Source organism: Phaethon aethereus, assembly GCF_964289735.1.
Source record: "Phaethon aethereus genome assembly, chromosome: 5".
NCBI classification, from domain to species: domain Eukaryota; kingdom Metazoa; phylum Chordata; class Aves; order Phaethontiformes; family Phaethontidae; genus Phaethon; species Phaethon aethereus.
Genome location: NC_138579.1, coordinates 27603817 through 27629743, shown reverse-complemented (window position 1 = coordinate 27629743; position 25927 = coordinate 27603817). Strand labels below are relative to the sequence as shown.

The 25927-nt window shown below is 43.7% G+C and overlaps 2 protein-coding genes across 2 annotated transcripts; one reads left to right on the top strand and one right to left on the bottom strand.

The window, feature by feature from the left end:
• Positions 1 to 1229: 1229 nt before the first annotated feature.
• BBOF1 (basal body orientation factor 1) lies at positions 1230 to 10632 on the top strand (the record flags this gene model as incomplete). The annotated part of the gene is made up of 9 exons (XM_082000143.1): positions 1230 to 1517; positions 2704 to 2769; positions 4498 to 4641; positions 5738 to 5818; positions 6195 to 6265; positions 6660 to 6804; positions 7214 to 7713; positions 9178 to 9282; positions 10560 to 10632. 9 exons carry the CDS (start codon positions 1230 to 1232, stop codon positions 10630 to 10632), a joined length of 1473 nt encoding a protein of 490 aa, XP_081856269.1.
• Positions 10633 to 14296: 3664 nt separating this feature from the next.
• Positions 14297 to 25625, bottom strand: ALDH6A1 (aldehyde dehydrogenase 6 family member A1; the record flags this gene model as incomplete). Its single annotated transcript, XM_082000271.1, has 12 exons — positions 14297 to 14401; positions 14849 to 14947; positions 15147 to 15326; positions 16793 to 16974; positions 17656 to 17845; positions 18088 to 18209; positions 18922 to 19224; positions 19784 to 19862; positions 20445 to 20606; positions 22701 to 22775; positions 25275 to 25337; positions 25548 to 25625. 12 exons carry the CDS (start codon positions 25623 to 25625, stop codon positions 14297 to 14299), a joined length of 1638 nt encoding a protein of 545 aa, XP_081856397.1.
• Positions 25626 to 25927: the final 302 nt, after the last annotated feature.

Sequence of the window (25927 nt, the reverse complement as noted above, 5' to 3'; positions counted from 1 at the left end):
AGGCTGCTGCGTTACCCTCCTGCAGCGCTAGGGAGTGTCCCTTGTAACTGCACACCTCTTAGTTACCTGCAAATAACAGCTTTTACTGCACTAAGCGGTATTCGCAGGAAACGGCCATCGGGTGCAGAGGGCTTCTGCTTCAACCTGAACTAACCCAGCGCAAACTTGGGCATGACGCTGCTAGCTGCCCGCCTTGAAAGCATTCCCCCGGAGCTTCACCGAGAGTCACCTGGAGACGGGCAGCCCGACACCCCTTTTCCAAATCTCACTGTCGTAAGGGCGGTAGGTTTTCTAACTTCTGTACACCTCAGCGTCACAGCATTCTTCCTTCCTCCACGTCGAACGGCTGCACTCTAAACCTTTACACTGAACACGCCTAAAAATACTCCCCTACCTTCATTTTTTCTTTCCCCAAGGCAAACGCCCCGCGGCTCCTCCCCTGAACCCCGGCGGTAGGCTCGGCCCTCGGGATTCCGCGGCGCTCCTCCCGAAGCCGGTACCGGTAACACCACGCAGAAATAAATACCTGTTCCTTCCCCCTCAGCCACCCACAGTTGTTACTCGAGCAAGACAGCGCGTTCTTCTGCCCGCCCCAGGCGGTTGCGCCGCGGGGAGTAACGGAAACGCCGCCGCCTTCTCGGCTTTTTGAGCGGCTCACGCCGCTCCCTGACGCCTCCCCGGCGTCACACGCCGGCGGAGCTCCCTCCCGGGGCGCCGCGAACAGGCACGGGCCGGGAGGCGGGGGGTGTCACCCGGCCTCGGAGCAGCTCTCTGCCCGCTCCTCTGCCGCACCCGGCAGGACGGCAGCAGCCCCGGACGAGCCTCCGGCAGCCGCCACGCTCCTGATCCCGGCGCGGTTCGCACGGGGCGGCGGGAAAGGGCGCGGTTTCCATGGCAGCGCGGCACCGTCACACACCTTTCCCCCTCCTCCCCTGAGCCCCCGCCGCTGCGCGTGCTCACCGGTCCCTCGGAGCGCTGGCGGCGCCACATCTCGCCGGTCCTTGCGCGTCACGTCAGCGCGCCCGCATGACACGCCCGTCGCGTGAGTTGCGCGTCGCAGGACGGCGCCGTCCGGTTTCCACGGGAACAGGCCGCCGCGCGCTTCTCGCTGCGGCGGGCGCGGGGGAGAGTCCCGAGGCAGGCGAGGCGGTGGCAGGTAACTGAGGCAACGGGACGGGGCCTCCGCCGTAACGGGCGGGGCGGGTTGCCGTGGAGACGGCGGGGGTGTCATGGCGGACGAGCGTCGGTCGCTATGCCGTAGCAGTTCCTCTCGCTCCCACGGGTCGACGGCGGGGCAGGCGGCCCGGGTGTCTGAGGAGAAACGGGACGAGGTCGACGGGGTGCTATGGGAGGCTCGGCTGGCGGCGACCGAGGCGTCCCGGGCCGAGTACCGCGAAGCCAAGCGCCGGCTGGCCAACGGCAACGCGGAGCTGCTGTGGCGGCAGCAGGACGCGGGGCGGGAGGCGGCGGCCGTCGTGGCCTTGCTCACGAAGCGAGGCCAGGAGAAGGCGGAAGAGGTGTGTGTGCAGGCGGGCAGGCCCCTATCTTCCCCCCGCCCTCCCGATGCGGCTTCCCATTCTGGAGCAAAACACCTAACGGCAGGTGTTGGCCCCTCCCCCCCCCCCGTGTTTCGGTGCCTGCGGCCAGATACGGACGCAGGCGGGACGGCGTTGCTTCCCTGCAGCCGGTGCCCGTCCCGCCCGGTGACAGGCAGCCGTGCGGAGGGCCTGCCGGGCCAGGAGAGCGTGAGGCAGCGGTGCGCCCTTGCGGCGGGAAGGCTCCTCTGGGGCTGGGCTGCGAGGAGCGGGGCTTGCCCCTAGTGCCCTCCCTGCCCGGGGCCTACCCCTGCAGGAATACGGCGTCCAGTTTTGCTTCCCCCTCCCCGAACAAGGGAGAGAGCAATATGCCGGAACGAATTCAGGGGAGGCTGCAGCGCGTAGAAGAAGAGGCTAAAGCGTTTGTGCAGCTGTGAAAAAAGAGAAGGCTAAAGGGGAGTCTGCTGGTTTTAGCTACCTGGAGAAGGTTCTAGAGAAAATAGAGGCAAACTCGACTAAGAACACAATGAAGAAAAAGAATCCCTATACTGTAGCTTGCATTTCCTCTATCACAGATTATTTCACGTTAGTCCTATACCTACTTTTCTAAATCCAAGTACCAAGCAAAATCAGTTAGAAAAAGAAACTGAAAATGGAAACTAAATTATTTTAACAATTTATTTATTGAATAAGAAGATACAAAGCTGTGATCCCCAGGACACTGGTGAAGTCAAATGGTAGGAGACAGTTTTCTTGCTCGCATCCCACCATTTTCTTTCAGCCTATCCAGTATAGAAGATCTTACTCAGACCTTTTTCCAGCTGCCTTTTTTTGTCTCTCCATCTGTCTGCTCCTTTTTTTAAACTGCATCTCTAGCACTGCACCACTGTCCAAAACTGTAAGGAGGAAAAAACCTCTATCCACATAGTTTTAGTTCTTCAGTGGAGTCACAGATGTGTTTGTATCCAATACATGTGGGGCTTTATAGTTTAAGCTTACATTATTCCTATGCTTAACACAAATCAAACGATTTTAAACACAGTTTAACTGACCTGAACACTGCAAATGAGGGATCTTTCCCCTCTTTCTGTGTCTTCTCATAATTAAATTTGAAGAGGAGAACACAGCAAGGATACTTTTCCCCCCTCACAGATTTCTCTTTTTACAGATTGAGAAACTGAAGCAGGAGATGATTGATTTGAAACAGCAAGCGCAAGAAGAGAAGAAGCAGCTGGTGAATGAACTTTTCTCTTTGCCCTTATAACAGTGGGATCTTCTGAGCAGGCTGAAAAGTAGTTCTGATTTTAGTATGAGGAACAAGCTAGGGCAATTAACTGTTAGGGGTTTTGACGCAAAAATATTGCGTGGAGAACTTGAAAAAAAACAATGGTGATGTGGAAGTTATCCTGTGACTCTATAGTATTATGTTAGATAGTAGTAGGAATATTTTATAGCATCTGAAATATTATTGGGAACCAGCTGGGTAACAGTGAGGCATATGAAACATATGTTTCATTTTTACTGACATAAACAATAACTACTTTGAATTCTTTTATAGTTCTCCTTCGTTCATTACTGTTGAACCAAGAATTCTTAAAAAGAACTGAGAAAACTATTACTTGTTAATCTGGCTTCAATAAGAAACACTCATTTGCACTTTGAGCTAGTTATCTCCCATCAAGCAGACTCCACAAGGAACTTTCTCTCACCCTCTGATTCTAACGAGCAGAAAAGGCTATAGATGATAGATCACTCACCAATTACCATCACAGACAAACCAGACCTGACTTGGGGAAATTAAATTAATTTGTTACCAATCAAATCAGAGTAGAGTAACGAGAAATAAAACCAAATCTTAAAACACCTTCCCCCCACCCCTCCCTTATTCCTAGGCTCAATTTCACTCCCAAATTCTTTACCTCCTCCTCCCGAGCGGCACAGGGGGACAGTCGGTTCATCATGCATTGCCTCTGCTGCTCCTTCCTCCTTGCACTCCTCCCCTGCTCCAGCGTGGGGTCCCTCTAACAGGAGACAGTCCTCCATGAACTTCTCCAACGTGAGTCCTTCCCACAGGCTACAGTTCTTCATGAACTGCTCCAGCCTGGGTCCCTTCCATGGGGTGCAGTCCTTCAGGAACAGATTGCTCCAGCGTGGGTCCCCCACAGGGTCACAAGTCCTGCCAGAAACCTGCTCCAGCCTCGGCTCCTCTCTCCACAGGTTCTGTCAGGAACTTGCTCCCAACATGGGCTTCCCATGGGGTCACAGCCTCCTTTGGGCATCCCCCTGCTCTGGCATGGGGTCCTCCACAGGCTGCAGGTGGAGATCTGCTCCAGCGTGGAGCTCCATGGGCTGCAGGGGCACAGCCTGCCTCACCAAGCTCTTCACCACAGGCTGCAAGGGGAATCTCTGCTCTGGCGTCTGGAGCACCTCCTCCCCCTCCTTCTTCACTGACCTTGGTGCCTGCAGAGCTGTTTCTCTCACATATTCTCACTCCTGTCTCCGGCTGCAACTGCTATTGCCCTTTTTTTCCCCCCTTCTTAACTATGTTATCCCAGAGGTGCTACCACCGTCGCTGACTGGCTCGGCTTTGGCCAGCAGTGGGTCCATCTTGGAGCCTCCTGGCATTGGCTGTATCAGACACAGGGGAAGCTTCTAGCAGCTTCTCACAGAAGTCACCCCTGCAGCCCCCTGCTACCAAAACCTTGCCACGCAAACCCAATACAGTGATACTAGGGATGGTGCTTTAAACTTACTATTCATTTCTACACTTCTTGTTTCGGTGGAGGGCAGCTTCTGCTGAGTTTGCAGCATTTCTTCTAATGATGAATTCTTGGTGTTTTTTAAAACACTGCAGCTTGGTATAATTTCAGACATTCAGTTCTGTGTGCTCTCTGTTTTACAATATTTGACTAGTTGTTTCTCTCATTTTGCTTTCTTCTTATTGAGAATTTCTGATTTGCAGGCAGACTATTATGCCCAACAAATAGAAGAACTGGAAGAGAAATTTCAGAACAAAGTCAGAGAAATTGGCCAAATTCAATTAGAACTGAAGTTAATAAAGGAGTTCCACAGGGAGAAGGCAGCTATGGAGAAAGAGCTGGAAGATGTAAGTTTGTCATAAATATGCGTTTGCAGTATTTATTTAAAAAGCAACTTTTCTGTCTGCATGGCAGCATAGAGTTTGGGAGTGGAGGAGAACAGACATGGCCAATCTACTGGATTGTTTTCTTTAAGAGAGTGAGGAAAAGCACTAGGCTGATGCAAGTTCTGTAGCCAGAACTCACTTCTGTAACAGTCCAGTGCGGTAGGGTTTTTTTTGTTTTTTTTACACAATAACATGGAATCATACAATCATATGTGGATGGAGTAGAGCATCTAGTACACACTTTAAAGATATGTATGGAGGAGCTAGCAACTGACTATAAGCAGTATAAGTCTGACTGATTTCTCACTAGTCATCTCAGGATGTGAAAGCTAGTATTGTATCATCTTTTCAACTGCATAAGCTATTTAGAATATAAAACTAAGGACTGTCTTTCACTAAACACTTATGCAGTACATGACTTAATCAGAGATACTTTGGAGCTAGAATACAAATACTGAACAGTAGTATTGCCTTTAAAACATTTCAGCCTGGAATAAAAAAGTACCCAGCTGACTGATGACATGCAAAAAGTGCTTCGAACAATTCAACTGCCTTGCTCACGCAGCTCTACTGGAATTTTTTTCAACCTCAAGAAGGGGCTTAGAAACAACAAATTCTTTCCGTGGAGACAAATGATTGGTCAACAGCATTTGGATTATTAATATGTAGCTGCTTTTAAGCTAAGATATTAAATGCGAGTTAGTCAGGCATTTTTCAAAGAACATTTGAGGCATTGGACTTTGAATGATCTTGATGACTGAATGAATAGACAAAGTAAAGCAGATTGCTAAAACTGAGCATTAAACAGAGTGATGGAGTGTGTGTGAATGACTGTCAATGATGTGAAAATATGGGTACAGGTGAACTATGAAGGGGAAGCAAAGCAATATACAAGCCAGAAGGTTAAGTGAATTTTACAGATTGTGTAAAAATTTGATGAAGCCTCTGTAGTGCCAGGAAAGACTAACAAATTCCTTCTTGAAGAGGACATCCACACTTTTAGTTATATGGCTGAAATAAAATGCCATTATTAAAGACATTTTATTTTTCATCACAGTTAAAAGTGAGTATGGAGATTTCAAACAGGAGACATCAGGAGGTGGTTGTGAGATTGGAGAGGAGGTTTCTTGAAGAAAAGGTAAAGACTGACAGGCAGTTAAAGAAACCTTTATTAGAACAAAATTCTTTTTCCCACTGACTACTCTGGTTTATATAGTTTTCACAGTTCTTTACTGAGCATTTTATAGTTTCCTATGTCAACACAAGTATGATGAATGAGTTGGAGGCTAGGTGCAGCTTTCCAAGGAAAAATACAGGATGCCAGGATCCCAGAAAGGCTGTATTCTCCACTTCCATCAGGAACTTCAGTATGCTTGGGGGTTCATTCTTTCTCTAGCAAGAAGCTGGGTGAGCTGAAAACTATGGGTGTGATTTTAGAATTTACACTGTTCCAGATTTTAGCTTTGGTGCCACAGGTCTCATGCAAAATTTGAACAGGCTTTTTTCCCTTTCAGAAAAGTCTGGAAGAAGATGCTGAGAAAAAGCAAATAATGATGGCAGAGACCGCCCAGCATGAGGCTGTTTTGTAAGAAACACATGCTTTTCCTGTTTTCTACTTTACAAAACCCTTTTGGCTTGTTCTAAGTAACAAGGTGACCATGTTACTACATAGGCTTTTGAAGGGCAAAATCAACGATGACCTAGGCTGTTTTTATATTTCAAATGTCAAGGTGATGTCAGCACTTCCATTTACACTGTGAGACTCATGCTGGTTCTAGGGGAGAACTGGAGGTAATATTATCACAACGATATCGCTGTTTTCTTCATTTCCCTAATCCGGAGGTAGGACTAGAAGCAGACCTGTAAGAATTTTTCAGCTTAGCTCTGAAATTAGAACACTGAAATACTGATTTTTAATATTAAAAAAAAGGAAGAAAGGTTGTGATTAAAGCTTCTGGATTTTGTTTCCCTCTGTCCAGGCAGCTGAACAGCACTGGGAGAGAAGTGTTTAAGGAGAATGTTCGTCTTCACAATGCATTTGCTTACCAGCTGAAAGAGACAATGGAATTACAGAAAATCAAACAGAAGTTAGAAGAGGACAAAACTCTTCTGTTACAGGAGAAGGTTTCTGCTCTGGTTTTAATTCTGTTTCATTCTCCTCCAGGAAGGGGTACATCTGGATACAGATGTAAATTTACTGAGACTAAGCTCTGCCCAGTCAGATGCCTCTGCAGTCAGTGAATTCAGAGTTGTCTGAAGAAGAGCTCTTGTTCTATCTTAATTATGGAGGAAAAAGAAGGAAGGGTTTTCTATGCTAGCCCGTTAAGAATAGGTCTCTCTGTAACATATACTATATACCAAGCCTTCTTTATTTGGCTTCTCTTGTAAACAAAAACCTGATCCTAGAGAAGTATTCACTCTCCAGTGTGAAGGTGCCAGCATGTTTAATACATTGTCAGCATTGGGCGGGGGGGACCTTTCAGATTTGGTGCAAATGAAATAAAAGCCCAAATAATTTCTTCTCATCTTTTAGGAAACCAATGAGGGTTTGATTCGAAAAAAGATCCTACAGATTAATCGCCAGAGAGCACAGATTGGAGATCTGCAGCATAAAGTGGAAAAGCTGGAGATGGCCTTATGCCGCATGACCAGAGAATCTGTGAGAGAGACTCAGAAAACACAGCATCAGGCACTGACAGAAAACCAGGCAAGCATGGTGGAGATCAAGAAACTGCAGCAACTACTAGAAATGAAGGATCAGGAGATGAACAGAGTGAAGAAGCTAGCCCGGAATATCTTAAATGAGAGGACTGAGGTGGAAACGTTCTTCCTAGATGCTCTGGAACATGTGAAGCAGGAGATCATATCCAGCAGAAAGCACTATAAGAAAAAGGCCCAAACTGCCTATTACAGAAAAATGATGGAGGCATGTGCAGGAAAGGAAGAATTTCCCAAAATCAAAACATTCAAAAGCAACATCAATAGCACAAATAGTGTGTACAGAGACCTAGAGGAAGCAGAGAAATGCTACTGGTATTGAAACATCAAAAACTATTGACTATCTTCCCAGCGTACCTGAAAAAACCCTTTGCATGATAATACTGTCTACATTTGGAATGCTTGTGGAGGCTTCTGTAGTGAGAGTAACTGTATGGGTGCAATATCCTATCAATTAGTGATGACTTTGTGGGCACCTAATTTCAACTAGGCTATCACTTCTTGGTCATTATTTCTATGGATTAAATTAAAGATAAGCTTGAAAGAGTTCTTTGCATATTCTGCCATGTGCTGTGGAATTTGATATAGAACTTCCAGTACATAGAAGTGCTTCTGCAGTTTCCTTTTTTTTTTTGTTTTATAGGCATCGCTCTTCTGGCATTGCTCTTTTGCTTTTTACTCACTCCAGTGAGCTAACAACACTGAAGCCTAAAAGTTACAATTAAGATGCTAACCGCTCTTTACTATGTTGCTGATGATTTTAACAGAAACATCCAGTAGATGGCAAAACCAGTCTTTTTTCAGCTGTTCTCTGTATGTCAGAAGCCTCTGAGTTGCATTGTCCTTTCAAAAGCTGTTTTCCTCAAGCTTCATAATAATCTAAAAATTAAGCCGTTACATGAAATAGACACTGACATATCAAAAACAAGGTCACATGCAGCACGGTACTGACTGACAGGATTACATTTGATAGTGAATAAAACAAAATCTCAGATTTATAAGTGGGAGTGTCTCAAAGTTTGTATTGGGATGCAGCTTAGTTTAAATTGGGGCTACACATGCTTCGGTGGCCAGAATTACAGGTCTCCAACCTCCTGCTAGAAATCTGTGCCTACAAACTGCAGCAGTGTCCAGGCACTTGGATTTTAAGCCATAAAGTTAAGGTCCCTCATAGCTGAAGCTTGCATACATCCTTAGTGAGAGATCAAAAATTATCTTACTCCCAAATTAAATGTTTGCTTATTGCATTGGCTATTGAGTAACTTGGTACCACACAATCAGTCAGAATGCTTTGTTCAGTTGAGGTTATCTTATCTCAAAAATGATACAGCAGAAACACTTCATGAAAAATCAGAGGTGAAAGTAGTTATAGAGATCTAAGGAAGCTTCTCCTTGGAGCAAGAGGAGGAGACTGGAACCAAGAATGAAATGGTTATACATATTGACCTTTTTATGTATGTACAGGAGAAACAAGGGAAGGACAACGTACTTGAAACTAATACACGTTAGTACTAACCCTCCCCCTCCCAGTATTTGTAACCACTACACATGCAACAGAAATCATTGGTTTTGTTCTACTTGGTTTAAAGCGCCATAGATTTAGAAGTTGAAAAGACGGCACCATGTGCCTAATTTATTTTTTTAATGTACATGCTATGAATAGCTGAACAAGAGCAAGGCAGAGCTGGAATTTAAAACCTGTTTCACACATACAGAATCCATGAAAGAGATGCCTTTGAAATTTTCTTCTAATACATTGATCTTTTCTGTGTTTTTCAGTGAAAAAATCCAGTTTGAAAAAGTGGATATCAGTGAGTTGACATGGGAACAAAAAGAACGTGTTCTGCGATTGCTTTTTGCCAAAATGAATGGCACAAATCCATGGTAGTATTCTGTTTCTTCAGTAGGTTGAATGCTGAGCTTTCCCTGTTAGAGGAGCTGGGCTGATAACTTCAGGTCAGGGGATTCCCAGAAACTCTGAATCTAACATAAGAGTCTAGCTAACTGTGTGGGTTGGTGTGAGATACTTCAACCTTTTGAAAAGGTGATTCAACCTTTTGAAAAAGTTGATACACTATATACTAATTTTGGACATGCACCAGACTACACTGTTAGATCTTTGTGTGTAGTATCAAAAGAAGAGCAAGTGGAAGTAAATTTCAGTAGTGCTGAGGAAGAGAGAAGAAGTGAGGAGAATTAACTTTGCTCAGTGCAGTGGGATTAATTTTGTTCAGTCGTTAATGAATCCCTATCCATCTTTACCAAACAAGTAAATAATGTATATTGTGACAGTAGCACTCCCCACATACATGTCCTTTTAACAAGAGTACCGTAAGAGCAATCTGCCCAATATTTAAGAAGTACAAATGTCCACAACCAGATTATTAGAAGTGTACTTACTCTGTGGCTCATTGCTGTCTGCATAAGAAACTTGGTAGCATGACTTCAGAGATGCCTAAAATATGGCTTACACTGGGAATTTGACGTTCAAACAGCATTAAATATATTACAAGCTGTGAACTGGGGCATAAGAGGGCCCAAAGAGAAATCTAAATTGCTATGATTTTTAATGTAGTTTGGGGAGACATAACGCTTGGGGTAGAATATCAGCTGCTCTGTGTTAAAAGAGTTTATTTAATTTTTTAAAAATTAAATTTAAATTTTATTAGCAAAAGTGACTAATGGAATTTTAGCAAATTTTGTTAAGGTTATTACAGTGGAATTAAGAAATGTATAATGAAGTTATTAATCCATCAGCTTTTATGGTTCCAATTTATGCATGGATTTTACTCCTTTTATCAGTGTTTGCCAACACACAAGAGCACACATAAAGCTGTAGAGTATGGAAAGCTTGAAGAATGAAATACAAACACTTCATTTTGACTTATGATTAAACCCGTTTTTTTAAAAAAACACTTTTTTGTTTGCTTCTCCTCATTCCCTTTTAATTCCAATGATTTTTCTACAAAATACAGAATTCCACAGTGAACTGAATGTTTGATAGTGCTGATTTGGGGGAGCGTACTGCAATGGCTCAGGTGCCCTTGGCATTTTTTGCTTGCTGTTCATTTAGAAAAGAAGTTTGGTGTGGGATTAGAAACCTGGCTGAGTATAAATCACCGTTGATTGAGGATTACTTTTCTCTTGTTTCTTCCTCACAGGAAATGCCCCAGAGTTTTGGCTACTTCAGCTCCAGCTCCTGACAATACTAAAGAAGAAAGCAAAATAGGGTAAGGTACTAAACTATACCACACTATCTAACATCTCCTCAGTCCTGGTTATATATAAATGGATGCAATTGTCTGTCATCCCTCCCACTATAGAATACTTTGGTTTGTCTCAAGATCTGTATTAGTGTGTCTATACGCAAAATAAATGTATGTGTGACAAGAGAGAGGAATTTTTTATTTATTTTGAAATTTCTGGTCATGTTGATCTTTTAGCAGCAGGGATTTAGACTCAGCTCTCATTAAAAAAAAAATTGATCTCATGCCCCCTGAAAGCCTCCTCTTGCTGAAAAGCAGCTCTATTATTTTTGGAGGATTCTCTTGTGAAAGGCCATAATCATACAAGGAGACGCATTTTCAGCTAGCACAGGGAGTTTTGATTAAAAGGCAAAATCTATTAATCTAATTTTGTGTTCAGTATAGAATCACCTACGGAGAATGGACCAGGATGAAGATTCATATGCCTGATTTTCAGATACAACTATATAGTTAATTATAATACTCCAAGGCAAGCAATATCTATACCCTGGAGGAATAAGTAGGGAGGGGTTCTGGCATTCCATCATGGAGTGTCATGTCAGACATGAGGCAGTCAAGCACACAAAACTTAAAATGTAATACTCAGATGTCAAATGGCCAGATAAAGTTCAAAAGCAGGAGCCATGGAGGGACTGATACAGAAAGATGAGAGAGACCTCCTTTGGAGAGGCAGGCCACCACTTCCAGAAAGAGGAGTGGAAGTGAGTTGCAGCCTTTTTTTGCACAGACAGGGAAAGCAAGCAGAAGTGGAAGTTACAGGAATTTTCCAAGGTGGTTAAACTACTTTAACATATTTTTTGGACTTAAGAATATCACACAGCTTTGAGAATCTAGACTGTAGTGCTTTCTAGGTAAGAAACAATTTTTAATAGGAGACAAAGGGTGGACTATAAGATTGTATTTTAATAAATTTAAAGAAATTTATTATGATACACTTTATGCTTGGATTATACTTCAGTATAATATAAAAGATATATTCTTTAGCTTAATTTTTAATAGTGAGTATTGAAATAAAAAGGAGAATAAACAAGTGGGTGGAAAGTAGTAACAGCAGTGAGATGAGACAGGTACATCATGATCAGTCAGCATCTGCAGCTTGATCTAAAAAGGCATTTCGTTAGCTAAAAACCACAGATACAAGATTTGTATTTCTAGTACAATTATTTAAAACCGCCTGTTTAAAAAATGCTGTTGGAAATGCAGATAATCAGAAAAGATGTTTTCACACAAATGAAAAGTGTCTTCTCCAGGTCTGGAGAAAGTGCAGGGATACTCCTTCAAGGAGCAGTAAGCTCGGTAATAAAGACTGCTTTTGTCACAGGAGAAGATGGATTTTAGAATTTTTAAAGGAAAGATATAATGGGTTTTAAGAGGACAACAGAAAAGCCAGAATAGCAATACTGATTAGGAAGAAAATTAAGGTGTTTTGAAAGTGAATGACAGTATTAGAGGCTGTTAATCAGTATTCCTTTCCCAAGTGCATGAATGAATGCCAATGTCTTAATGGTGATTTACCTAGAATATTTTAGCTTTGCAGCACAGAAAATACTTCTCCCAACCTAATATTCATTACACAGCAGGATGAATTATCAGATTCATCATCTTCTGCAGTAATCCTTCCACATATTCAGATGTTAACACCACAGACAGAGTAAGGCAGCTGTACACTTTGCATGAACAACAGCCACCGCCATTACTGACTCATCAGTACTTTTCATGTTGGAAGTTACCTTGTGAGCAAAGCTGCAAATTCTAAATCCCGTCTGCTACCCTGCTGCTCTGACTACATGTTTGAAATCCATCTGAAATATAGTTATTTTCCTCCTTCTTAAAATAAAGATTTTACACGTTCCCAAGCCAGGAGCTTGGATGACCCTGTACACAGCACTAGGATTTGGATTAGTGGTTAGAATTCTGTGTATTATCTCTTGCTATAATTTGATGAAGTTACATTTTCAGTTTGCAATAAAGTCATTTACATGAAGCTTAACAGTTTTTGTGATCAAATGATGTTTGTGTGGAAACAGAAACAAGACAGTGCTTGAAATACTGTATGAGGAAATTGGTACAGAGGTCCTTGAAATACTGTAAAAGGAAGATGTATACATGGGTTACAGAAGTCACAGACCAGCCTCCACAAAGAGGGCAATAAAGTCAACATCGTGCCTCTATAATGTCCTACCAAGGAACAGTCATGTTCTGCAGAAATTTATTAGCATATTTTTAATTTGTAATAAAATTGCAAGGATGAGAATTTCCCTCTAGGGTATAGCAGAGGAAAAAAATAAGATACAAACATTAGTGAATCCACAGCAACTGCATGAATACATAACTGTCAGTTACAAGGCATCTTTACCAGAAGGCAGGATACAAAGTGTTCACATTCAGTTTGTTTAATTAGAACAAGTAATGGCTACAATCATTAGAATAATATTATTTTCCATGGGTGCTTGAATGATCCCTGCAGATTCCTCATGGCTGCATCATCTTCTAGGAACCAGGAATAAAAAATACAGGCTCTCCAGCTCCAAATGCACAGATTCTTAAAAACAAGGTATACCAAGTCTTATAATTCTCTAGTAACGGGACCTGCAGTCCCTAGAGAATGTGACTAGAGCAAATGTGACAAGGAGTCAATCAATCAACACAAGAAATACAGCTATAGTCAGGAAAAGAAACCAACAGAACAGGCCTGGCTGCTTTGTGATTAAAAACATGTTTTCTTCCTACTGACCCACCTACTTACTCTTCCTTCCACCCAGACCCACACAGTGCTGCGACACAAAGATACATATACATGCTTACGTTTCGGCTTCCACAGTTTCATTATGTTATAGCACCTGTAGGCACATATCTGTTAGCACAGTAAGAAGGCACCAAACAGCTTTCAGGTGTAATGGAATTGACAGCAAGCTGGAGAATGCAAGCCACATGCACAACAGGAAGAGAAGTTTTCAAGCTGTCAGAGGCATGGTGAAGGCCACTGTACCATACAGGAGTTTCTTTCATCCTCAGACAAGCAATCAAATACACTTTCCTGAAAAATCCTTAGAAAGCTATTTCCCAAGTAGAAACTTTGGAAACTGCTCAACAGGTGAAAGACTGACATTTTCAACTCCCAAACTTGCTGTCTTCATTGTATGTAAAGTCATGAGACACCCAAGGCGTCCCAGTTATGTTACTCAAAATGAGTATTTAACTTTGAGTAAAGCAAACTCAAAATCTTAACATGTAAGATAAAGAGGTAAAGAAAACTGCTACAAGATGTAGCCAGGAGTGAGTCACTAAGGCTAAAGATAGTGAAGTGGAAACCAGAGTAATGTTCAAGTTCAGAGGGTCTGGAAAGAAACACAAATTAAGGCCAATCTCACTGTCTTCCCTTTCAATTAGATAAGGTTGTTTCCTCTGTGATAGGTTATAGAAAAAAAAATTGAGTTCAGCTAGCCAAAAAACACTGACAGCAACAGAAAACTCAGACTGGGCGTTAAGTGAGCCTGCCTAATCTGCACAGAAACAGGCCCTTGAGAAAACGGAGCTTTCTATTTATTCCCAAGGACATGATAGTCAGGACAAAGCTGGAAAGTGCAGCACAGAAGGACAACGGCACCAGCAACACATCTGTACAGGCTGATTTAGTTTCCCATAGTTGGCATAACCACAGCAGGCTTGGTAACAGTGGCATCTTCCTCTTTCCATTGAGAAATGATTGTTTTCAGCTGTGTGTAGAATTGCACTCCCTGGAAGAAAGGGGACACACATGGATCAGACGTTTGGCCTTACAAATTCTTTATGTCTGCATAAAAAGTGGTGTATCAAGCAGTTTTTGTCATATCTTCAAAGGGTTGAGTTTTCCTCTGTGGTAACAATTCCTGTCAGCTTGTTCCTTTTACCAGTTCCCCAAAAATTCTGGTTCTGTGAGAAAGCTTGCTACTTAGTTCTCCTTTCCTTCTCAAGTGTCCTAATAAAATGACTTGCTTTTTTGTATTAAAGGGGGGAAAAAAAAAGGATCAGCTATTGTAACATGCATTATGGTGTCTGTGATCACTGGCTGGTCTTCAGTTTCCTTGTTAAGATGGATTCAAAGTCTCCTTACTAATGAGGTCTGGCGACCATCTCCCCATTACCATTTACAAAGTGATTTATCACAGTTCAACCCAATAGAGTACTCTGATTCAGTAAGTTACCTGCTTTCCATAGAAATTGGTGTCTCCTCGGAAAGAAGCACGAGAGCCAGTGAAAGAGAACATGGGCAGAGGTACTGGGATCGGAACGTTGACACCCACCTAAACCAAAGGAAAGGTGCTGTATTAATCACAACAAGTAGCAGATTGCAGAGCACTTTCCAAAACTTACTGTATTTTGTTTCCTTCAATCTGAGGCTGGGTACTGTTGGCTGAGTAGTCAGTGATTAGTCACTACAGCTGGATGGTTACCCACTGTAAATGGTGAGTACTAATAGCAACAATTCTAGCTTAAACATACCTGACCCACATCTACTAAGTGAGAATATTTCCGAGCTGTGGCTCCATTGGTGGTGAAGATTGCAGTTCCGTTTCCATAGGGGTTATTATTCACCATCTCAATGGCATCATCCAAAGTGTCTGCTTCCAAAACCACTAAGACGGGCCCAAAGATTTCTTCCTTGTAGCAAGTCATGTTTGGCTGCCAAGACAAACAGCAGAAAAAGCAGCTTGTATATAGGATATAATACAAATATCCTAGGAAATAGGATATAATAAACATGTGCTACTAATGCTCAGGATATTTCTAGGATCACCCATCATACTGCATTGCCACAGGCCATCCGTCAGTCCTCCTCTCCTTCTCACTATTTCCCATGCCCTGCCATCTACCTAGTCCACTAAAGAGGGTTACACTTTTCACCCCCTGAGTGCTTTCTGCTTTTACTGGCTGCCTAACTAACCTCACTTACAGTTCTACTCTGACCAGGGCTGATTAAGACCGGGATTAATTCAGTTTACTTCAGTTCTTGTTGACAAAGTGACTACAACCTGCTATCCTTTCCAACTCAGTGTCCAGGTTTTACGTCTGATAATTACGTCTGACAAATAGAAGAACACTAGCTGGAGAGTACTTTAATCACTAATAGCTAATACAGCAAACTACAAAACATTCATTTGATAAGTTGTAAGTTTTACGTGGCTTACCATATTATTCACAACTGTATAAGAAAACTAAGAATCACAAAATCTCTGTGAAACTTTTACTTTTGAATACCTAATTGTTTATGACACCTCACAGGAAAGTGAAGTATTTTAAGATGTTTAATGAAAATAAGGCACGAAAATTCTGAGATAGATTCAAAGCCTGGATTATGTAAGAGCATAAAATCAATAAAATCCCAAGAACACAAAGTACAATAGTAGAATTATTAAGATCAGTTTGCTATCATAGAATCACTCACCAAAAGGCCCACAAAGAATTGAATACTTAAAAATTAAGGAAATCATACCAGCTAATTGCATTAAACATAAAAGAAGTAATTTAGGTATGAAAACTCTCATGGATGTGTACCTGGTAAAGAATATTTCCCCATAGTAGTGTTCATCTGTTCTACACCATGCATTATATTGAGAGGCTGGCTCAACAAAGTTTTGAATATATTCAACAATAAAGAGATTTTGTACCTTATCCTATATTATTCTCATGAAGATTTCCACAAATATATAAAAATAGCTTTTCTTTCTGCAAGTCCTTAAATTGCAAACTGCAGGAATGTATAAAGGAGGAAGGAAAACTGCAGGTTTGGCTGTTCATCATACTGTTCCTTGGGCATCTGCTGCTGGCCGTTACTACAGATAGTACACTGTGCCCGATGGACATGTAGTTTAACACCGTATAAACTGCCCGCATCTTCTTTTAATGGGCTGCATTCTGTTCAAGTTAAGATCATTAACCTCATTCAGAGTATGTTGCACTACAGCAAATTCTTTCATCACCTCCACAACAGCATTACCATAAGCACTTCATGGGAACTGTGCAAGGGAAAGCTGAGCCATTTACAAGCTTTCTACTTGGTGATTATTAATTACTGACTGATTTGGGTAACCTGTTTTCCAACTGACCCTGCAATATAGAGCATCAAGCGCTGGTTTTGGTCATCTTACCTTGACATTGGCAAGGATCGTTGGTCCAACAAAATTGCCATTTTCATAACCCTTCACTTTGATATTACGTCCATCCAGAAGAAGGCTGGCACCTTCTTTTACTCCTTTCTCAATCAGATGGCAAACCCGTTCCTTAGCTTGGGGACTGATTAGAGGCCCTAGATCTGCTCCAGGCTGGTCTCCTGTGAAGAGGCAGAGGCGCCAAGTTTTTAACCCTGACAGCTTCCTCTTATCATGGAGATAACTACACTGGCAGGAAAAATCTGAAAATCCTCATATTTCCGAGACACAGAAAAAAGATTTGAGACATTAATGAACAGGAGTAATAGCCTGCAACTCTCATAATCAACACATAAGATTAAGCATAACTTTAGGTCATTGGAATACCAAAATTCAACAACAGATTCTTCTCAGGAAAGAAACTTTTCCCCTTTGCAGGACTTTATTGAACATAAACAAAAGATAATTCTCCTAGAATTAATAATAGTCTAGTTTTTCCAAAGTACTTGTTTCCATTTTTCCTTTTTAGTGCATGCTTACTACAAATCAGAAGGATCTCTAAGTGATGTTGCTATGTAAATGGTAGGTTTGAGTTAAGCATAGGGCATAACCTCAAAGCTCCAGTTAAAACAAGACCGATTCTGTAAACCTTGCATCACAGTCACACTGACAAGCCTTCCTATATATTCCTAACTCCAAGTGTAGGCCTGTGTTTCCCAATCCAGACAACCTGCAAGCTCCTACCCCTACACATCAAACATATGGTGCCGATAGCTCCAAGGCACACGCCATATGGCACTGACCTAAAAAGCTACAGTTGTACAGAAGTGAAGTACCTTGTAAGAAATTATCACAGTCTGTACCTGCATTTACACGCAGATTTTTGGCTCTGTCCACAAGCTCTGGCAGCCATTTCTGAGCTTCTCCCACTAGAATTGCTGTAGACAGGGCCATGCAGCGTTGGCCAGCTGCTCCAAAAGCAGCTCCAACCAGCTGGTTCAAGGTGTTCTCTTTATTGGCATCAGGCATCACCACACCGTGGTTCTTGGCTCCCTGAAATATAACACATACACAGTCTCCCATTATTAACCACCCCAGCCCACTTCTCTAGTTCTCTGGCAATATCTTCATATAGTAGCTATGACTCTGCTACCAAGAGGCTGGCAAGAAAGGAAGCCTCATCACTTAACTATCAGTAGCAAAGTCAGCTTCTGCTGCTGAGTGGCATGGTCTCAACATTCACAGGTGACAGAGGCAGTCTGTGCGCTGAAGTGTGCTCCATTCAGAGGCATTACCATGTTGGCCTGGACTCTCTTGCCATTCCGGGATCCTCTCTCATAGATGTACTCGCCAGCCTGATTAGATCCCACAAAGCTGATTGCTCTGATATCCGGATGGTCACAAATGAAATTCACAGCTTCAAATAGGAAATAATACATTATATACTGTGATGCACAAATGCTTCCCTCTGTCCCCATCCCCACAGTGATATATCTATGCATCCTTCTTCTTATCAAAATTCCCGCCTCTGTGTTTCCTACATTTGAGTTCCCCTACTGTCTGTCCATGTACCTCTCCACTAATTTCTCAGCATGTGTACTCCTGCCCCTGTGCTCACACACCTGGCTCTCTGCCATCTCTTCATGCTCTGGGCATCTCCCAAGGTGCCCGAGTGATGCTGAAGCGAAGTTACTGTTGTCTATCTGTATCCTTGTGTTTTCAAGGTACTTGTGTGCTGTGGAAAACATCACATTAGGAGCTAAAATACTGGCATCCACTCCACATTCAGTGAGGCATTTAATTCTTGTTCAGGCTTCCTTGTGAAATCAAGATGATTTATCTACTTATTTCAGGTGGAGCTTAGGTTGCAAAATAGAATTTGAGCACTTACATGCCTTGGGAACTCTGACCCCAGCCCCCAAAATGTTGTCCATCATATGTCCTGCAAGATTTGGTGCAAGAAGGCAGAGAATCTCTCAGTCACCTCCCCTCTATCAAGGGGGTTGAAGAGTCTGTCCAAACCTATCTAACAGCAGTAGTATCAGACTCTGCAGCTTCTTTAGTACCTCCACTGAACATACACCACAACACTTAACGCACTCCAGCCATCTCCCAAGGGCTACTATTACCTTCATGCTGTCCATGGATAATATTCAGGGTCCCATCGGGGGCACCAGCATCCTGAAACAGCTTGGCAAGGAACATGAGTGCTCCTGGTACACGCTCAGATGGTTTCATCAAGAAGGTGTTTCCACAAACCATAGCCATGGGGAACATCCAAAGAGGAATCATGGCTGGGAAATTGAACGGTGCAATTCCAGCACACACACCAAGAGGCAGACGGTAGGTGTAAGTGTCCATGTCTTTAGTGATGGAGGGCATGGTCTCTCCCAGTATGAGGGATGTCACACTGCAAGCATGTTCAACCACCTCTGCAGCAAAAAGGGCAATACGCCACTGGATGATCTGTTAACAATCAGTCCCCAAATTCCCTTCTCACCACCTTGATCTAAGTCTTTCTTCCAGCTTTTTTTCCCACAACTTAAAACTCACTGTGCTCCAGAAAGTACTTTTGCTCTGCCAAGCACTGTGAGCTCATTGTGAATGGATTCTCTTGAGTGCATTTTATGTCATCGTGACAGGAGCACAGACAGAACAGCCCCAGTAAAAGAATCATAGGTAGAATATTAGTGTACCACCTGGGACTCAACCTTAGACATCTGAGCACAAACAAGAAGTTCTTATCCCTTTACAGCAATTTGTGGTCACTCCTAGGAAAAGGAAGGATCTAACAACTTGGAAGTGATTTAGGGTAACTCAATCTAAGGGAACTTTTCAGGTTAGAGTTACAATAGCCCATTTTCTTTCAGAAGGAGGCTGTGAAGGGAGCTACATGTACAGACTCCCAGAGCAATTAGTTGGGAGTTTACTCTCCTCCCTTCCTATAGATTCTCAAAGCCCCTTTTTTAACAGGAGGAGCCAGCAGCTTACGGAGGCCTCGGAACACATCTCCCTCAGCATCAGCCAGGGTCTTCCCTTGCTCAAAGGTGATGAGTTTTGAAATTTCTTTCTGCAAATGGAAAAGATGAAGTTTATGAATGTTAGAAAAGTGTCTGCTGCTGAAACAGGGTGCAGAGATAGGGGAGTTTACCAGTTGAACATCACAACGAAGACTGAGTAGAACCTGGGAAAGCCTACACTGATTGATTTGCTCCTTGTAGATAAGAAGCCAATAAGGCACACAGGTGACATTTTAGAAAAATCAACCGTGGGCTGGCTTATATTCCACAGCTTTCATGTGTTGCACCACAGACATGCAGGAAAAGCAATCTGAGGAATCCAAAGTCATAGTAACATTCTTGTCCCACTTGGCTTTGTCAATTGGCACATTCCTCACCAAGGCTGAAAGTTCCTCTCATGGTCTTTTGGTAAAGGAACAAATGCAGGATAATATACCCTAAGAAGCACTGCCTCTCTGTCCCCGTTTGCTTGGATAGAGCTTTGCTACACCTCTCAATGACAGTGTCTCAGTTGGCTCCTCAATCACAGCAACAATGCCTCATCAAGAACACAGTAAACAGGGAACAATTTAATTCATAGTCAACTGCAATGCATTCAGCAACAGCCATCACACACAGCCATGGTGTCTCACCAGATTGTCTTTGATGAGTTGTTGATAACGCAGGAAGATTTGCTGGCGACTCAAAACAGATGTTTCTGACCAGTTCCAAAAAGCCTTTTTGCAAGAAGCCACAGCTGCCTCCATCTCACTGGCTGTGGCTTTTGGTACACGGCCAACCACTTCATTTGTGGCCTGAAGGAAAAAACAAACTGTATCAAAACTCAACTTTTTCCAGCTGTCCCTGCCAACCATTCAGTGGTCCTTTCACACCTAATACCCTTGTTCTACAAGGAGCTGTACTTCTGAGGGGTAAGCACAAAAGAGACTCCTTCCCTGGTGCACACAAAAGGTCTGGGACACAACTGGAATAGTTCTGAAAATGTGCACTCTAAGCATCTCAAATTAGGCACCCAGAAAGCTGCAAATGCAGTGCTGATTTCCAAGTTAGAGTTGAAGTGACTTGTCTATCTTGCAGTTTCTAGAGAGTATAAGGCAAAGCTTTCTGTGGACTGTGGTCTTTTGCCTCTATATCATCTTGGCTCATCTGCTGTCCCTCTTGCTCATTAAATGAGGCAAGGTTCCTTTGGAAAAAGCAGTACATGACTCTGCAATTGGCACTGATTTTAGTTTACCTAGACCACTAGGCCAAAGTAAGATTTTTACAGGCAACCTTATTTCTACAGTATTTTAACTTTAAAAGCTTATCTTTGCCAGTTTAACCTCCTTCTAATGCACTCTTAAAAATTAATTCTGCTTTGACGTGACAAAAACATCAGATACATCATTAAGAGAGAAACTACTCAAGAGAAAGAAAATTAAACACATAGAGACCAAATGAGCTTCGTGGACATGGCTTGCTGCTCTGATCTGATTCAAAAAAGTCAAAGAAATTTAAACTCAATAACATCAAAGTGTTACTAAGCAGACATTTTTATTGCAGTGCTGGACACATGGGGGATATCTCCTCCTAACATGCGTGCACTGCAACAGAGGTTCATCCTTTATATATACCTTAAAGACATGAATATTCACATGTTTTCCAAGAAATCACTGCCTCCTTGCTTATCTACTACATTTACGTAATGCTGGCGTTGCAAAAGTACACTACGCATGCGCAGGGGTCTTGGGTGGTCGTCGGTGGTCCATTTGGGGAGTTAGCCCCCTACTCCTTTTTCCCTTTTAAGGTCACGGGTCTCTTGAGGATAATTTCTTCTCCTTGGATGTTTGCCCCTTCTGTTGTCCAGCCAAGCAGTTCCTTCTCATCATCCTTGTTTGAGCACTCCTGCCAGTCTGTCTCTATGCTCAAGGTTAAGATATCTTCTCTGTTCTCTTTAACCTCTCAGTCCTTGCTCGTAATTCTTCTTTGTTTTAATTTTCATGAGGCCTGCTTTACTCATGATTAACCGTTTACACATAGTTACAATGTTAGCACTGAGGCAAATACAGCCTAAGGACTATGAGAATAGGCCATTAAACATAATCACACAGTTATTAGGTTAAAGAATTCTATACTAAAGTTAAACTAATCATGTAATCAATAACCCTCCATATATTAAGAAGTTTGCAAAACTTACAGTTCATTAGTGACACATGCTAAAACCTTACCAATGTTTCAGATCACTTCCACAAAGCAAACCAAAATAGGGCTTTACAAAGAAAATGTTTAGAAATTGCTATGGAAATGCTTACTAGGGGGTTAAGAAGGGTCAGAATTCTGAGTGCAACCTCATTTCCATTTGTCTTTGGTGGAGGACTCAAACAAGTACAAGTGCTACTAATCTAAGATTATTTTGCACTGCATAGCATCCAATCTCTGAATATTGTGGCTGACAATGAAAGGATTGGAGCTTCTGCTGTCAGGAATTTTTACCTTGGTCTGAGAGTGAAATCAGTGTCTATCAGGACTTCACAATCAGCTGGCATCAAATCACACCCAGTTGATTTCACATACAAGGTGAAAGAAACCATTCAGAAATTTGACATACTGATCACAGAGCCCTTCTATGAGCAAAAAAAAATGTAAGCAGTGTTGAAGCTTCCTTTCCAGAGATCAGGGTTTCACTACACAGGGGAGATAAAGGAAGTCATCACTTTCCTAAGGCTGACATTTCACGTGAAAAGGAAATTGAGAAGCAATTACACAGTGCTAAATCCATCTTAAGTTCCAAGTCTAAGCCTTTCTCAAGAAATGTATGTCCCTTCCCCTTCTGCCAAATGCTTGACCAGAGGCACAGTCTCTTGTTGCACAGCATTTGCTAATATATAAGCTGAGACCACTTCACTTACCGGGTTGTGGATATCAATCCATTCAGTAGTTTTGGACTCAACAAACTTCCCATCAATGAAGAGTTTGGTTGTTGGCTGTAGAGGAAAAAACACTGGCCAGTTAGTGAGCCATCTTTTCCTCAAGATACCCAAATACCAGTGTGCTCCATTACATGCAATCCTTCATCATTTGCCACTATGCTGCCCATTAGAGAGTCTAGATCCAGTATTTACAGCAAGACCCAGCTAACTGCTTAGGCTGAAATGTTTCATGCTCTCTGTCCCATTTTTTTGTCACTTTACACCAAAATGGCCAAAATTCTTTCTAAAAGCAGTTATAGAAAAAATACATTGCTACGCTTACGTTCAGAACTATTTCAATCTACTTAATCACTCAGCGTTTACTAAGTTAGAAAACTGAAAAACTTCAATTTGTAAACGTTCAAAAGAAACAGTTAATAATTCACCTTGTGAGAATTCCTTGTACCCAGTGCACACTGTACTATGTGTTTCCTTCCCATCGAGCCACTAAGTAGGTTCATCTCTCCAGCTCGTAGCTACAGGCATAAAATTGGACTTCCCCCATTCCCTGCAACTAAGAGTAAGAAACCTGCATCTGCTGAGTTCACAGTGATTGTCCTGGCAGGCAGCATGGAGAACAGAAGTTTCCAACTCAGATACAGAGGAGAGAAAAGGAAAGTTTGGAATAAGGAGGTAAACGTAGTGCTGAAGGAAAAGCAGGGGTAGAAGCTGTAACTAGCACTGGATAAGCAACAAAACCGTAGCACATAGGAAACCAGATTGGGACTGTATAAATAAAGAGACTGGAAACTAGAAGTCGATATTGGGAGGTAAGGAGAGAACGAGGAGAAAGTGAGAATTAGTTAATCATGCCACAAAACAGTGGCTTGAGGAGAACAGATAAGAGGGGGAAACAGATCTGCTGTTTGAAGAACAGAAATGGGACACAGCAGACCAAAAGAATTGGGCCATAAAAAGAAATGTATCAGGGAGCAGTGTGAATAAATTAGGATGTGGAATTATGAGAGGGAGATGAGGCTTGAGACACTATCCAAGGTGTAATGAAGGGAGAGAGATCAGAGGAAGAAAAAGGAAAACAAATGGGGACAGCTGGACAAGCGATGACAGTGAAAATGGGAACAGCAGTGAGAGTTGGGACAAACTCAGAAAGCAGGACTAGGACGAGGAAGTGTAAAGTAAGACTGTTAATCTATAAGACCTTTTGGTTTGGGAGGTAACACCAGGAGTGGGTAAAAAAAAAAACAGTTGCAGATGATTATGTAGCTGGAATTATATACTTGGGAAGGAGAGGCAGAAGGTTGTGCCTACAAAAACACAATCCCCTCTAGAATCTGGAAGGAAGCGCACGAAATCCGAGTCCCTGTCGTCTTCACTGTCAGAAAAGATCTAGTGCTGGTCTAAAGAATGACATACTCCTACTGCTATCAGTCACTCCATTAGCCTGAGTGCCACGTGTCTGCTGGGGACCTATAAGCTCTAGAGCTTTATGACCCATGTGGACTTCAGTGCAATGGAATTTATGTTTTTCTTCAAATTGCTTAAAAGGCATATCTACAAAATCACACCTACAGATAAAAAGTATTCTAAGCAAGCCAGGAAAGGCTGAATTAAGATCGACTGCACTTTTTCCATACGGTCACCACCTTTTTTCTGTGGAGAATGAGCCTGCTGTGGGAACAAGAACTAAAAACAAAAAGTAAAGGACTAAAAAGTAAAGCAGACTATTTGGAAAATCATGATTTAGCTGTTCAGAACTTGGAGAGTGCACAGCCATGGGTATCAGAAGAAAAAAGGCATTGTAACAGTTAAAGTTGTTTGATACTACCCAAAGGAAATCAGATCCTCTCTCTGCCGTAAATACATGGTATAAGGCCAATCCACACAGCTTGCAACAACCTTTTTTTTCACACATTATTAGTGATATAGTCTATACTAATTTTTGCTGATCTTATTGAAGAGATATTACACATGATAAAAGACATCTAAAAATCAGAAAAAATACCACATATATAAAAAACCCGTGCATATTTAGCACAATGTATGCTACTTAAGGAACAGGGAAAAACAAATCAGGACGCGATTAACTGCACTAACATACTGCCCATGCTGCACCTGCTGAGCCAGGCAGGGTTCGCTACAAGCAGTAATGCGAGGCGACTCGCCGAGCGGCTACACCGCGACCCGCGGAGGGAGCAGCCCCACCGGGCACTGCTGAGCTCCGGAGTCAAACCAGCCTGGCATTGAACTGGTTTTCCTTGCCTCCTGCTGGGCACTGGGGCCCTCCGCGCCCGGTGCACGGGCAGTCCCGAATGTTTGTTCCAAAAATACCAACCCGGAGCCACGGGGAAGAGGAGCTGGGCTGAGCTGGGCTGGCAGAAACGACCTTACAAGACAAGACCCGAGGGAAGCCTTTGGCCGTCTGCGGAGGGACGCAGCGGTGCCTAGGGCTTGCCCGCGCCCTCCCCCCGCCCGCAGCCGCTCCTCAGCCCGAGCGGGGCCGCCCCTCAGGCCCCGCGGCCTCCCAGCCCACCCGCCCGCCGGACGAGTACTCACCACCGAGGAGGAGAAGGAGGCGGCGGCTGAGGCGATCCAGGGGGCACCGGCTCTCCGCGACAGCTGGACGGGAGGGGAAGCACAGACCCGACCGGTTTCCCAGGGCTCACCACGGGTCCGGCTGGCACCCACCCAGCCACCCCCCGCCAGCGCGCCATCGGCTACTCCCCGCTCAGGACCGCCCCACCCACGGCGCCCCGGGGCCAGATGGGCCGCGACCCCCTCCGCCACCGCCCCCCCGAGCCGCTGCCAGGCCGGGGACCGCCGCCTCACCCTCAGCGCCAAGCGCCGCCTCCCGCCCCAAGCACCGCGCGCTGCCACCACTGCTGCTGCTGCCGCCACCGCCGCCATCCCGGCCGAGGGTCGCTGTAGCGCGGTCCCCGACTGTGCCCCGCGCCCCGCCCCTGCCCGCCCCCGCGCGCTCATTGGCCTCTCGCGCACCGGCCTCGCCCGCTCCGCACCCCCCACTCGTGGCTCGCAGCCAATCGCCGTTGTCAAGCCCATCGCCCCCGCCCCCCGCCCCTCCGCCCCCCGTGCCGGGCCGTGGATTGGCCGCGAGAGCTGAGCCGCCCACTGGCCGTTAGAGCCCGGATTGGCCAAGGGTCGCCCCGCGGCGACGCCTCCTGGCGGTGGCGGCGAGAGCGACACGTGGG